The sequence below is a fragment of the Bombus pascuorum genome, chromosome 3 (genome assembly GCF_905332965.1).
Source record: "Bombus pascuorum chromosome 3, iyBomPasc1.1, whole genome shotgun sequence".
NCBI lineage: Eukaryota > Metazoa > Arthropoda > Insecta > Hymenoptera > Apidae > Bombus > Bombus pascuorum.
The window spans coordinates 5,008,779-5,023,166 of record NC_083490.1 but is presented as its reverse complement, the minus strand read 5'-3'; the positions used below and the strand labels follow the sequence as shown (position 1 = coordinate 5,023,166).

General features: G+C 39.1%; 1 protein-coding gene across 4 annotated transcripts in view; it reads left to right on the top strand.

Moving 5' to 3' along the window:
- Positions 1–14,388, top strand: part of LOC132905308 (protein rhomboid) — a 179,463-nt gene that overhangs the window by 155,677 nt on the left and 9,398 nt on the right. For all 4 annotated transcript variants that reach the window (XM_060956473.1, XM_060956474.1, XM_060956475.1 and 1 more), the window contains 3 exons: positions 5,126–5,391; positions 12,584–12,754; positions 13,690–13,845. In XM_060956473.1, coding sequence (XP_060812456.1) covers positions 5,137–5,391; positions 12,584–12,754; positions 13,690–13,845 — 582 coding nt within the window. In that variant the 5' untranslated portion in view covers positions 5,126–5,136. The remainder of the gene's footprint in view (positions 1–5,125; positions 5,392–12,583; positions 12,755–13,689; positions 13,846–14,388) is intronic.

Genomic DNA, 14,388 nt, shown 5'->3' with positions numbered 1-14,388 from the left:
AGTAGAAAAGTATCGAGAAATTCTTTGTTTGTTTAAAGCCTCTAGCAACTGAGAAGTTTTACCATGCTCTAAATCGAACGAACTTTCACGTTCTAAAACGAATAAGTTTCTAGATTTGTGTGCATTTTAAATAACTCGCTCGTATTCGGATAATTAATTAGAATATTTTTGGAGTAGCCTAACCCTTTAATTTACAATTTGTCTTTTTAGCAGCTATTTAAACGAAGCATTTTCACTGCTGCGATACCTGTGTGTTGAATAGAAAACAAAATAATTCACGAACTGAAAAGTAGTTTAACGCAACTTTTGTCCTAAAAACGTAACAGGCCATTGTTGAATTGAAACTATATGCCACGTGGGAGTTACGGATATTATCCTCGAGACAAGAAATTCAGATAAACCATGCAAAATTTCGTGACAGTGAAATACGTGGTATTTGTACGAAAGTATTTACTTACGTGAATGAATAAACGAAATAGTAAGACTTAAGTATTTCGTAGAAAGTAACGATGAACAAGTCTCTTTTGATATAACACTTTCTCAAACAGCTCTTTAACAACGAACAACAACGAATCTCTTTTGAAGTAGAACTCGAGAATGACTCGCTTCCTCGGTGACGATCCCCAACCATCTTCGAGTCGGTTACAAAAAGTACTCTGAACCACCTTCAATTTGGAAACTCGAGTGAAATAATTAGCTCCAAATCGACTGAAACATCGTACGCCGATAGGTACATATTCTAAAAATACAAAAGGCCTCCGAAATGTAGAAAAATCTAGAAAAGTATCGTACGTAAACCATCATCGAAGAATCCTCCTCGATGTTTCTTAGACAAACCCAACAGATATTAATCCTATCATGGCAGAAGTGTTAAATATCGCAAACATATTCTTCAAACGCTTACAGATGGTCCAGTTCACGCAGAACGCTTCACTCCGTCAACAAACTACGCAAATTATTAAAAAAAAGACCTCGTTACCATCGAAGAATAAAAAAAGAGAAGCTCGACATTCTCAAAATAAATCTGAACGATATTAATCTTAGCAGGAAAAAAAAAGAAAAAAATAACGGAAATCACAAAATATTCTTAAAACCATTAAAAATCATCCACTTACGAAATACCTCGTTTCGTTGAAACAAGCTATGTAGATTAGCTACTTGAAAAACCTCCATTGCTATCGAAGAAAGCAAAAGACAGAATAAAAAGAATATTGTACGTTATTATTCACCGTTTCGAACTCAAAGAACGTGGAAGATGAAAGAAAGGACAAAGGATAACAGAGCATCGGGATAAAAGGAAGAATCCTCGCAGGTTGTAGCAACAGAGAGGAAGAGGCCGGTCGTCACGCGTGAAAGGGCAGTTGGAACGACTTGGACGTGGTCGATTATCGGTGATCAAGCACGTCGCGGTCATTGACGCGTGATGTACGCGGGTGGAGTCGCATTGTTCTTCGTGCAGCCTGGGAGAGGCCTTAATTACGCCGCTCCTCGTACGTTGTGCGTGTAGGTTTGATTTGCGTGGCTGGACGGCCGTTACGTTAATTACGCGCGGACAACTACACGCTCGCGTCGGACACGTCGATGCTTCATCCGAACGATGAACTCTCCTCGTCGAGAAACCTCGGTCGAATCGTCTTATCTTTTACTCTCTTTTTACCGCTTCAATTTTTCTACCTCGTTTCTTTTTCTTGGCTAGAATTTTTCTGAAATATTTTTGCTATTATACACGTGTCATATAGATACATGTATCTAGGATCGTCGTAATGACATACATCTTTTAATAAATCCGATGATAAATTCGCTCGCACATTACAAAATATGGTAAGAGGAAGAGGAAGAGAAAAAGAAACATCGATGGAAGAAAATCACGTTGATCTAAAGACACGATAGAAGAACCAGGTGTTTATTAACAAAATGGTAGAGCTAAAGGAAGAAGGTATTTAAAAATATGTTTAATACTGCTAATTTCGATTTAACGAAGTATGAAAATTTTATAGAATCGCGACAAGTTTCAGGTAGAAAAAGATTTGATACAATAAAACCTCTAACAAGTAAAACATTATATCAAATGTTCCACATATCTCGGCGAACAAAAATAACCTGCCAGATTTATTGCACGCTCGAACAACCACGTAAAACACACGTAAAACACGGTATGATGAAACATGGCCATTAGACGTTTCAATTTGTTCCATGTTACCAGGCACAGTGTCTCATAATCACGTATTAACGTCGTTATAACGTCACGTGAGCGAAAACATTATGCCGAAAAAAGGCGAAACACCAGGGTGAAAAAGCGAAGAAAAGAAATGGGATGAAACAAATAATGGAAGCAGGTGTACCGTGAAATAACCAGGAATTAAAATTCAAGGCTACTGAATGTTAAAAAACTACGTTTCGCATTCGTCGAGTGGTCGAACAAAATGAAACCTGCGCGATTAACGCGACAAAGAGGGGGAAAGAAAAAAGAAGTACAACAATACAACCTGCGACGGTGCACAATTTCCCTCTCTCTCTCTCTCTCTCTCTCTCTCTCTCTCTCTCTCTCTCTCTCTCTCTCTCATTTACCAAAGCTGGAGAGGGTGAGAATCGCGCTATACCACCGCAACGAGATCATTTATCAACGAAACAAAACGATCGGTCGTTGCAATAATGAACATCAAACGTGGTGTCACACGTTGGCTCGTGGTCGAGTTAGTCCGAAGCGAGGAAATAGGGCGACAGAGGATGAGGAAGGGTGGGTAGACGTTGATTTAAGCAATATACGCCAGTGAATCTTCGTTTTCCTGCAAGTTTGAGTTTCTGGCGATTGTCGATGATCGTATCTGCGTGTTAAACATCATATTGAAATAGAAAGATCAAAGAAGAGGCGTATTCGAAGACCGCAAGAGATAAACACGATAAAGCTTCTTCTAACACATTTAAGAGAAAACGTTAAAACGTCCAGTTAGAATCGAGGATAAAATAGATGAAATTATCGATCCACTGTCATTTCGCGTTTTAAAAATAAAATAAAAATAAGCATACCTAGTATCGTTTTTCTCTAGTTTTCTATTTATATATAGAATTGAGCGATATGCCTTTTCCCTCAAACGACAGGGAAATATAACGAAGGGATATAACGAATTTTCTATTGCGACAAATACAGAACGCTATTTTACAAAATATATTACAGCAGCGACTTTGCATCACTGCGATTCTCAACCTCGCAAATGAGAAAATGATTCCGAACGTTGTGCGGGTGGTGTATCTCCGTGATCTTCGTAGTCAAAGATCGATAGGATTCGACTCGACTCCACTCGAAGCCATGGGTATATACAGAGGAAGAGACAGAGGCAGAAGGGCTGTGAAACGGGCGAAATCGTCTGGTTTCGACTATGAGCCCCAATAATTCAGAGGCAAATTCTATGGTGGCTCGACAACACTGGCCGAACAAAGACCGCTGCTGGAACGGACAAAGGGATCACCAGGATTGACCCCGGCGAAAGTTCTCGTCTCTGTCTCCTGTTCTCGCCACTCTTCCCTCTTTGCTCCTTTCTAGTCGGCGGCGTGGTTCTCTGTGTCACTATGGCTCTCTGTCTCTCGCTTCGCTTTCCACAAAACGAACCTCTGTCCTCCGCAACTACGTCCCTGTACCTCGTGAACCTGTGGACAAATGAATGCGTCGCAACCGTGGCTGGATTAAAGAGTGAACGATGCTGGAGTGAACCGTTGCGAGGCCGAGGGTTGGAATGGCGCGAGAAGGTCGTTGCGAAAGGCGAGACCGTGGAAAATGCTTTGAGGGTCGAAAATGCTGCTCGATGTTCTCTCTTTTTATGGGCAATCTAGTACTTGATGTTTCTTTGGTTAATTAGAACAACTTGGGATTTTCGGAAAGATTCTATCGTAGGATTTTCTATAATGGAATTACTACCGATGTTAGATATTCATGAGAAAAGTTATTTATGGTAGCAAATGGTAGCTTCGCGTTTAGGTTTACTTCGGTTAATTAACCGACAAATATATCAACGTTGACTAAACAAATCTCTATTCGGTTGTGTTAATCTACTTATAAGATTATTAATGGAAAATCCATTTCTAATTTTGAATATTCTCACGTATTACATACATTCTTCTACGTGTTTGCACGTTTAAATTCACCATAAATTTGTAAGTATCCGCAGTACATAAAACACCGTCCCCTATAATGCCGCTTGGCAGAGTCAGGAGCTCGGAAATTTATCGAAGACGATAGTTCCAACAAGAAGACCAAAATGTTGAAATACGGGAGCGCTATACTTAAAACCGCGCGCAAATTAATGCCTACTAGCTGGCGAGCAATAAAGTGTGGCTTGAATTAAAGCGACTTTAGGGAACCATTCGCTTCTAACTATTCGTCTAGATAGCCTATTCGTACTAATTATATATTCCATTGCTTTCGCCTTTCTATTCTCCTCTCCGATCCTTTTCGTCTCGAAACGAGCTTTGTTTAATCGATATTCATCCCAGTCACGTCGATTCGATTTTGCTTGCAATTTCCTCTTCTTCTTCTTTTACGTTTTCCAATTTTCATAGAAGCATTTATCGGGAAAAGTAAGAATCGTGGGTAAAAAGAAAGCACGATAAGTGAAGAAAGGCAGTGGTTCATAAATTACGATTAGTCGAGCTTGCGACGAGATTATCGCAATAACGGGACAATGATCGAACGGCGATTCAGTCTGGCGAAACGTAGTTATTTTTCTACCATCGTTTCGTCTTCCTCTCTGTTTCTCTCGCGTGAGGCTTTTCGTTTTACTAATATTCAAAATGCCACTTCGAATCAAAATAATGAAATATTTCAATTTCTACCTTTTTGTTTAAAAAATCATTCGTGTTTTCATTTCTGAACCAAATACTCTGTCGATATTTAAAATACCACAATTATATCGATTTTAATTATTCTCCCAACCGATAACCTTAATTTTCGATCATCGAATTCAGAAAATTCAGGACAAATATCTCTTTATCGTTTGAAATGTCATCCTCCGGATCAGAATGTATTAGCTTATTTTAACTAATTCTATTCAATTCATTTTAACCATTAAATTATCCAAGAGAGATCTCTCTGGTTCTATGATTAACAGGAGTTGGTGATCTCTTTTTGCAGACCAGGCCATCATGGACGTTGAGGCAGCTCTGCTGGAGAACTCTCCAACACTGTCGACGATCTCGTCGGATTGCACCGACACCACATATTCCGGACCCGGCTCGCCCTATTCCCCGGAATCGCCGATCATCGTCACCTCCTCGTACAAGAAGACAAAGGATGACGAGATCACGCCTAGACCGACGCCCAGGCACCCGCTACCGCCCCGGAAGCCCAACTTCCGGATACGACCGCCCTACCTTATGATCTGCATCAGCATCATAGAGGTAACTCTAATAAATCGACTCGTTTGTCCATCTTTCAGAAACTTTATCTATCGATCGATAATTTTATCCTAAATAGACTGTGTAGATATTTATGCGAATTCATATTTTTAAAGGCATGGATAAAGAATGGAAACTACCTAAAACAAAAATGTGTTTTACTCTAAACGTTCGAAAGTTAAATAAATTTAAGTGAAAAATTTATGTTTGAAATTAAGTTTAGAATAGTTTGGATAGCTTGTTTCTCGTGTTTCATGTATTCCTGCATTTGCGCGAACGATTCTTCGTATTTACATTTGTACACCTATATAAATGTAATCGCGCGACTATTCGCAATCTGCTAATAGATTAGGATTTTGAAATATGTGCGTTCGTGAGCGTAACTATGAGACGTTAGAATGATCTCGAGCTAAAGCAAGGATGTTTGCGAATGAATGGCGAAGTTCGAGTGGAACTCACGATTTCGGTAATTTGATTTGGAAATAGACGTGTTCTTGAATGGTTTGCGAGACTTCGCCGTGATTCATAATTGAGCACTGATTAATGGAAGGTTTTTGGGATGGGTCGTGAACCGTTTGAGTGCAGTGCAATTTACAAATGGAGGTGAAAATTAATTACAAGATAAAGATTGTTTTAATCCAACTGAATGGAAAACTCGAACGGGAATCTAAGTGTACGTTCGGCGGTATATTTTGCGGAAGAGCGGTTTTTAAATTCCACTTACTTTTACTCCATCGGTTTTAAATATCCAGCGTTCTTCTCGTGTTCTACGTTGCGTCGCTTGCTGACGAAATATCTGCAACTTTCGCATGTGCTAAAATGATCGTCGCTGTACCGTGAAACTTTCGTTCCCGTTTTCCCACCCTCGACAGCAAACAATTCTGCAGAAGCGAGAAATCGGCGAAAAGAGGTCGCGCCTCTATCGACAATTACAAAAGGAAGCTTTCGATCTCTAGCAAAAATAAAGAGTCCTCCGCGTCGATATTATTCCGCGTGACGTCGAATCCGGAAAACCGGATGCTCACCGAAAAACGTGAATGCATTGCAGGATTTGTCCGAGCTCGAAAAATTTCCCATTAGCCGGGCTAATGCGTCGTTGAGGCTGTTCTGCGACAAGGACGAGACGATGGGAATCTCTCTCAATTATTCGCACGAGTTCACGAAGGAATATCGTACTGGTATTTCAAGAAACTCTAGCTCGACTTGAACGGAGAGGAAAAAATAAAAGAAGAGAAGAGGAACGAAGACGAAGAAGAAAGAGGGGAAAAAATGGAGTCGAGACGTTCCTCAGTCTGTTCTATATCTTTCTTTTTTCGTGCTTTCGCGTTCCTCCGTCGGATTCTTCTCTCTGGCTCGATAATAATTCCAGTGAGCTTATTCGAGCACTTCCGGAAGCTCGCCGGTACGAGCAGCGAACGTGGCGGATAAAATGCGCCAAGTTAAAGCCACCAAGTTAAATGCACCTTTCTTTCCTCGCTCAGTTTCACGCAATAAAACAGAAGTTAACGCTGTCGACGGAATTAATGAAACGGCGCGAGATCGGCGGCTGAAAAGAATGGCGGCCCGCGATGCGGAGGTCCGATTTCCACGCGATAATCGAGCGGATAACAGCGACAGAACGATTATCTTGCGGGATGTTCTGGAATGGATATTGCGAGCATCCTGAATTTCATCGTTCAAAGTTTTCACACCTGTCGGAAGGAAGCGAATTAATTTACACGTTCAGGAAATTTTAGAACGGACGATTCTGTCTCCCTTCAGGGAACGTTCTCGAATAGATACCGAAAATCCTCTGAATTTAGTGTTTTTTAAAGTTTCCAAAATCGTTCTGATTTGAAAATTTGGAAATTAGGACGAGCAATGTTTTTTCATATTCCTTTGGTTCTTCGTCTTAAACAATGTTCTCGAATGGGTATCACAGCTACTGTCTTAATAGATTTGATATTTTAAGACTCTCAGGATAAATCTTTGCCTGTTCCTTTACATCATTAGTCTTAGTTGTGAAGTTTGATAATTCGATATTGATAGTAGACGTAAACAGTGGCTAATGGGCTTTTTTAAGTCGATATCCAAGAGAAAGATAAGAGATATTTCTTGGTTGTAAAAAAGATAAGTAAAAAGTATTATGGGAATATTTAAAGTCATAACAGTTGGTCCAAGTTAGTGAACTTTGTGACAAAAGATACAAGATTAATCTTGAATAAGAGCGAAAATTTGTACAGTTCCATTTAAGTTAGGAAATGCTTTTCACGATCCAAAGTACGTAGTATGTTTAATAATTACATTTCTTGTAACGACTTTAACGTTCGCTCGCGCAAGAGACATTAATATTTAATATTTATTTTACAAACGATGCACAAAGGCAATGTTTATTACGTAACTCGTTGAAAATTGACAATCGAGTTCGACGCCAGCTCATTGAGAGCTTTTACACCTGCCTATATTCACCAAAGGCAATAATAATAACGAATAAATTACATTTTTCCCCATTTTTCATCCTATCGGAATGTACGATATTGTCAATTATCTCGCAGATAGAAAGAAGCAAATTTCCACTTTGTCACAATTGAACAAGTACGTTCGTTAGATTCCAGCTGTAAATATAAATGATCTATATATCACTATCATTTTATACTGAATCAAGATACAACGTATTTGCAGCTACTCAAAGTTACAAAAAAAAAAAAAAAAAAAAAAATACAAACACGCCATTCTACAGTTACTTTTGTGGCAATTGACCAGAGAATTTCACTCGATCGATCGATTTCTGCACATACTTTGCCACGGAACCAATTCCTCTCTCATTCGCTCGCTCTCTCTCTCTCTCTCTCTCTCTCTCTCTCTTTCTGTGTCGTACGAAACGGGTTGCAGGAAAAGGCGAATAATCCAAAACCGCGTAAAATCCCTGTTCCTCCAGCAATAAAGGGATATTCGACGAGCTGTTCTCGACCCGGAGAACAGCCCTCTCTGGTAAAATCAGAGTTGGCGCGGTGGCTGATTCGTCGAAACAGGGAGGAATCTAATCGGCGTGCAGGTCCAGTTTCGCGCGATGAAACGAACGATAACGTTTTCCAGCCGTGTGGACCTTTAATGAAAACGCTGAGATAGCGGAAACGGTGATATCCCGGTTGAAACGCTCGGCGAAAAGTCAACTTCCGTTTCGGTAATAATCGTGCCACCGACGCGACGGTTCGCTCCGCGTTCTTCGCGTGTAATAACGCCACCAGCAGAGGATGTAGGATAACGAACGCTATAAATCAGAAGTAAAAACGCGCACCTGTAAATATAGCTCGTTAGAGAGTTCTGATAAATCACTAGAAACTTCCCATCGAAGGGTGGAAGTCTCCTAACGCCAGCACAATCGCCGTTAATCGCTGGATACCAATTTTTCAATCGTAACTGCTCGAATCTGTTGTAGAAACGACGACAAATTGGTGAATTTCCGATGCAGATAGAAAACCGGAGGATTAAAGCGTGGAAAGGACTTTCGAACGTTTGAATTATCGTATATTTCTGTTGAGAATTTTGGATTTTAATAGCAGAAATAATGTTATAGGAACATTAAATTTACACTTAGAATTTATATTAGAATAGTTATATATTTATTTGATAAACGATTTCAAAGATATTCATCGATACACACTTGCACGCGCCTCAGTACTTTCTTCCATACCGGACTGTTAATTGAACAATTTAAATTCCTTTGTTTTCGAGACGCCGCGCACACACATACTTCCACACGTTGATATTCACATACATGTATACACTATTACGCAGCTAAGTTATAAATAGTATATATTATAAATAGTATTAAAAAGATTCGAGAACGTTTGAAAGTTTTTGTCACGATTATAGAATCTTGTAGTTTCCTACTTTATTTGTCACAGTAAAAATATTGGATGCGTTATTTTTATTCGTATTCTCGTTTTATCGAATATCGCTCGCTAATAAATGTACTTTTTTTTTTCTTTTTTCTTTTCCTTTTTCAAATAAATTGAAGCGTAAAGTTTTATAGTTAAGCAGAGAAGCGAAAAATACTCGTATACATTTGTTTCCGTAGGCGGTCGACAGTTTATGATTTATTTAATGGAAGAAACCAAAACGAAACTGGTACACGACCAATCCATGAACTTTATCGTTCTCTCGAGCGATATTATATCTCGGCAACACTGACCATAGATCCTACAGGAGCATTTTTTTCTTCAGGTCGAGTCTCTCGTCGGATATAAAATTTCACGATAGAAATTTCAAACAGAAATGAAAGATTGAAAGTACGAGATTCCTATTGGATCGTCTGTCGTTACAATAGTACAATAGTTTCGATCGACTGTGCGTTAAACTCGATTCACGAATCTCTTGGGAGATCATTTTGTATCTATAGGGTAACAACGTGAAACGATATCGATCTATTCATTGTTTTAATATTTAGGTCACTTGAAATATCGAGAACTACTTTTCTACTTTTATCTGTTTTTAATTATTTATTCTATATTTATCTTTTTGCATAGATAAAATTCATGATATTGCTGGCAATAAAATGTCAAATTCATATCACATAATTGATCTACAATTTTAGCGAGCTTCGAACATTGATAACATGAATTTTAAAATATTAGAGCAATTTTCATGTTCTATCGTTATCGTTTTCAAGTACCAGTTTTGATATTTTTGACTATTGTATATTTGCTTTTTCTCTCTAAAATGTATTACTGTGGAATTTTAGCAAACTCTAAATATCAGAGATACGTTTTGATATATTTTTCTCCTTAATCGTTACATTCCCTCATGTTACTATTTCCATTCGTCAATACCAATTTTACCTCAAATTTCAACTATTAAATTTCAATCGTTTCATATAGAAGATCTTCCAGAACTTATTTGCTTTTCGTTATTTCCCTTTTATCAAGAACCATGGGTTCCATGAAACAGAATCTTCTGTATTCGTAATTTTTCGGCTGTAACGTCCGATAATTTTTAATCAAATCCATCTCGATGTTTTCTGTACGCAGGAATTTCCAGATTTATTACTTCGAGCGATCCGATGGTCCTGAAAACCTCGCTAAACTCGCTGTATAATCAGAAACCGGTCGAATCGAGAGAAATCGTCCGATGACGACAGGTGTTTCTAGCCTGACAACTATATGCCTCCGACAACCATCCAGTTTCGGCAGAAAAAAAAAAAAAGAGAGGAAAAAAATAGAAAAAAAAAAGGATTGATGTTCTCGTGGATGTTTTGACGTGCTTCGTGTTCCGTGGAAATTTATTCGTTGACCATCCCGATAAATGGCGAGGAAATTCGTTTTATGAATAATTTCGTTCGAACAGACTAGTCCCAGCGGTTCTACGATCGCCGAAATAATTGGAAAAGCTGTTTATTGGCATTCGTGCTCGTCCATTTATATCCTCGAAATTCCTGACAGACACTGTGTACCGATATTCTTTTAAAGTTCGTCATTCATATTTCAGTCTATAAATCTCTTATTAGAAATTCCTGCGTAATTCGATGTTATTACGAACCCTTCGATTAAAAGATCCCATTTCAATCGAAGAAATGACAACAAACGTCCACTTAATCACGTTCACACACGCGTAATACGTCTCTCAGGCTTCGAACGAGACTGCCCGAAACTTATCGTAAAACATGCCCCTCCTTCTCATTATTCAGAAACTTTTAGCTTTTCTTATCGTTCATCCGCGAAACTGGAAATTCAAGCGCACATGCCCATGTATCAAAGTTTCCGTGGCAATTTTCATAGCGCATATTTACTCGGCAGTTTAGCTCAGACTTACGACACGCCGGCAGCTCGTTGGACCACAAATCGTACAAAATCTCGTATCTCTTTCTCCACTCCTCTCATCCCTGTTCGCTACGATCTTTTCGCTCTTTTCCGCGGAGAAACGTTTCTTCTTACGTTTGACCCGACGTGTTCGCGCCCCGGATCGCGACACAAGATTTCCCCCGCGTAAATCATCCAGCGATGCGAATACACGCCGCTTTCGTGCCTCTCTTTTCCCTTTTATCTTTACGTCCCAGCTTTTATTTATTTTTTAATAATAACGCGGCACGTTGTTTAACGTAAATAACGTAAGACGAAAGATTCGAAGAGTTGGAAATTAGAAAATTGCAAATCAGAGGATTCGAACATTTTAATATCTCGACATTCGGAGACTCGAAGATATTCGGAGATGCAGGAATTTGAAAATTTGAGAATCTTTATCGGGTGATGTTCAAACTACGTTGAAATATCTGTGATGAAAATAAGATTCATCCTTAGCTTAGCAAAGATATTTTCGATATAGTTTTACTGTCGTAATTACCTGCGACTGTTGATATTACTAGAAAAAGCAAGAATATTGGCGAAATTTCCGCGTGGCAAACTCTATTCGGTTCATCGACTGAACCGAAGGAGCAAAAACTCGAACGCGCATTATCGATGAACAACCTAGCGAATAATTAATTCCACTGGCGTATGGAAATTCGACCAGGCAAAATGGTAATTAATCAAAACTGCTTGTTTAATGCCGAATAAACTGCCGTCGCGTCCTTGTCAGCCTTTAAATAATGAACGATCCGAATATCCCTAGCGTTATTATGAATGATAATTGACGCCGTGCACGGTGCGCTTAGCTGCGAGAAAAGACGCTGTGTTATCGCGAAACCAGCCGTATAATTCGTTCATTGTCGTGAAAATGGCTGGCGTAGCGTAACGCTGCGAGTTTAATTGGAATTAAAATTTTCTAAAAACCTTCGTTTCTTATAACGTCGTGCAACTTCCAACTTATATTCCTTGCCAAATCCTTAGAACCAACGTTTCACCGAGTCGAACAAATTACAACCACAACGATACAAAACAACTGAAATTCAATCTCAAACTTTCTATATTTCTTACGACAAACAAAACTTATCCTTAAAACACTTTCCATCGTGTCGTACGCATCGTACACATCCTACACAGTGTCAAAACGATACGATACTATTCAAATAGAATTTTTATAAAATCCTGTATCCTTTGTCAAAGCTCAGCCTTAAAACACGTTTCACTAGAAAATTCAAATATCAATCTCAATTTTCAAACGCTGTTTACTAGAACTTGCAAACTTAGCCTTGCAAACACGTAACGCTACATGTTATCACGCATCCTGTACGCTAAATAGCATGACATGGATGATTCAAATGCATTCTGGATGACGACAGATAGCCGTTCACTGCCTGGGAGACGAGGCGACGTTGCGCAGGTGGTTGGTCTACGATCCACGTCAGAGGGTGCAGGGTTGGAGGTTCGTCTCGTACATGCTGCTGCACTCGAACGCGCTGCACCTTGCGTTGAACGTAGTCATCCAACTGGTGCTCGCCACTCCGCTCGAGGTGAGTTAATCAAACTAATTGTCGACCAGCCAGCCTCGTTCGTTGGCTACTCTCTCTCTCTCTCTTTTCTCATTCGCGACGCTCGGCAAAATGTATCTTTGAGTGAACCGATCGATCGCGTTCAAAGGGGCTGCGTATCGAGTGAAAAGTCATTATCGAAAGAACACAAAGGCATGGAAAAAACGGCAGGTGGAATTTAACATTAGAACTATCGAGGGATAAAACTCGCGTCAGAGAAATTAAAGCGTAATGTATGGACGAATGTACCACAGGCTATCGGTATTTTTGTTTAGTCATTCGCGATATTGGCATTTAAACAACGTTTGAATTAATGGTTCTCCGATGTAGATAGACGAACGTTGTTTCGATTAAGAATTATGCTGGTTCTGTTTAAAATGTAAAACATACGCGATCTTTATTTATAACCTACGATATCTTCCTCGGTCTTCCGTTATTTTTTACGAAATATTTTCTATCCATCGTTCATCCGTGGATTTCGCGCAAAAGTGACAGAAAATTCGCGATATTCGCCGTCGTAAATCTAGAAAATTTGTACGAGTCGAATCATTACAGATTGGTCATTTCGGCGTTGGTAAATTTGTAAAATTTTTACGGAAAATAACGGATTGCTCATTTCGATCACCGTTACTGATCGATCAAATATATATAAAATTTCTATGGGAAGTGATGAATGAGTTATTCGAAACACTCTGATAGTTCTAATATTAAATGGATGGGAAATTTTACACTGGCTAATTGATCGAAATTTATCATCACTTTTAATTCTGTTTCTCTTGCATTTTGTCATTATCTACATTTTTTAGTTAATCGATTAATATTCGACGATCGAAGAGAGAATTTCGTATTAGAAAGAATATTTTCTAAGGGCATAGAAAATATGTCGAACGAACGAAAGACGATGTCGGTGGTCGTAGGTGGAACAGGGTCGAATAGGGGTGGCAACGATCTACTTAGGAGGTGGTGTTTGCGGAGCCCTTGGAGCATCTCTTCTTCAACCGAGCCTCTTCTTGGTCGGCGCTTCTGCGGGTGTCTATGCTTTACTTACCAGTCACCTGGCGCATCTTTACCTGGTTAGTTACAAATTATATTATTCTGCTATTATTGACATACGTATGCATATAAAATAAAATTTACCTATGCAAAAATTTATTTCTTCTATCTTCCTTTGCATCCTTATTATACCGTGAAGTAACGTTTCAAATCGAACGTTTTAAATCTACACTTACACACATAGAAGAAAACTCTGCTTCTAGACGACTAGGTAACGATCGTTCAACTTGCTTCGTACAATTTTAATTTGCCCGAACTTGCCACATTCTACTACGATCCTCTACAACGAACTCTAACACAGCCATCTAGTTTTGTTCGTCTTTTATTATTTGTAACGTCACCGACATACTTCCCAGATAATTAAAAGATGTTCCATGTCGTTTACAATCACCTTAGTTGCCCAGAAGTTCGTAATCTTATTGTAAATACACCATGATCCAACTTTCTGCAACTTCGTTGCGCCGCGTCTACTGCTGCGTTTTCAGTTTTAATGCCATCAAGATTTCCTTAAAAACGAAACCTTGCGACATCCTCTCGAATTAATACTTCTGCTTCCATTCAAT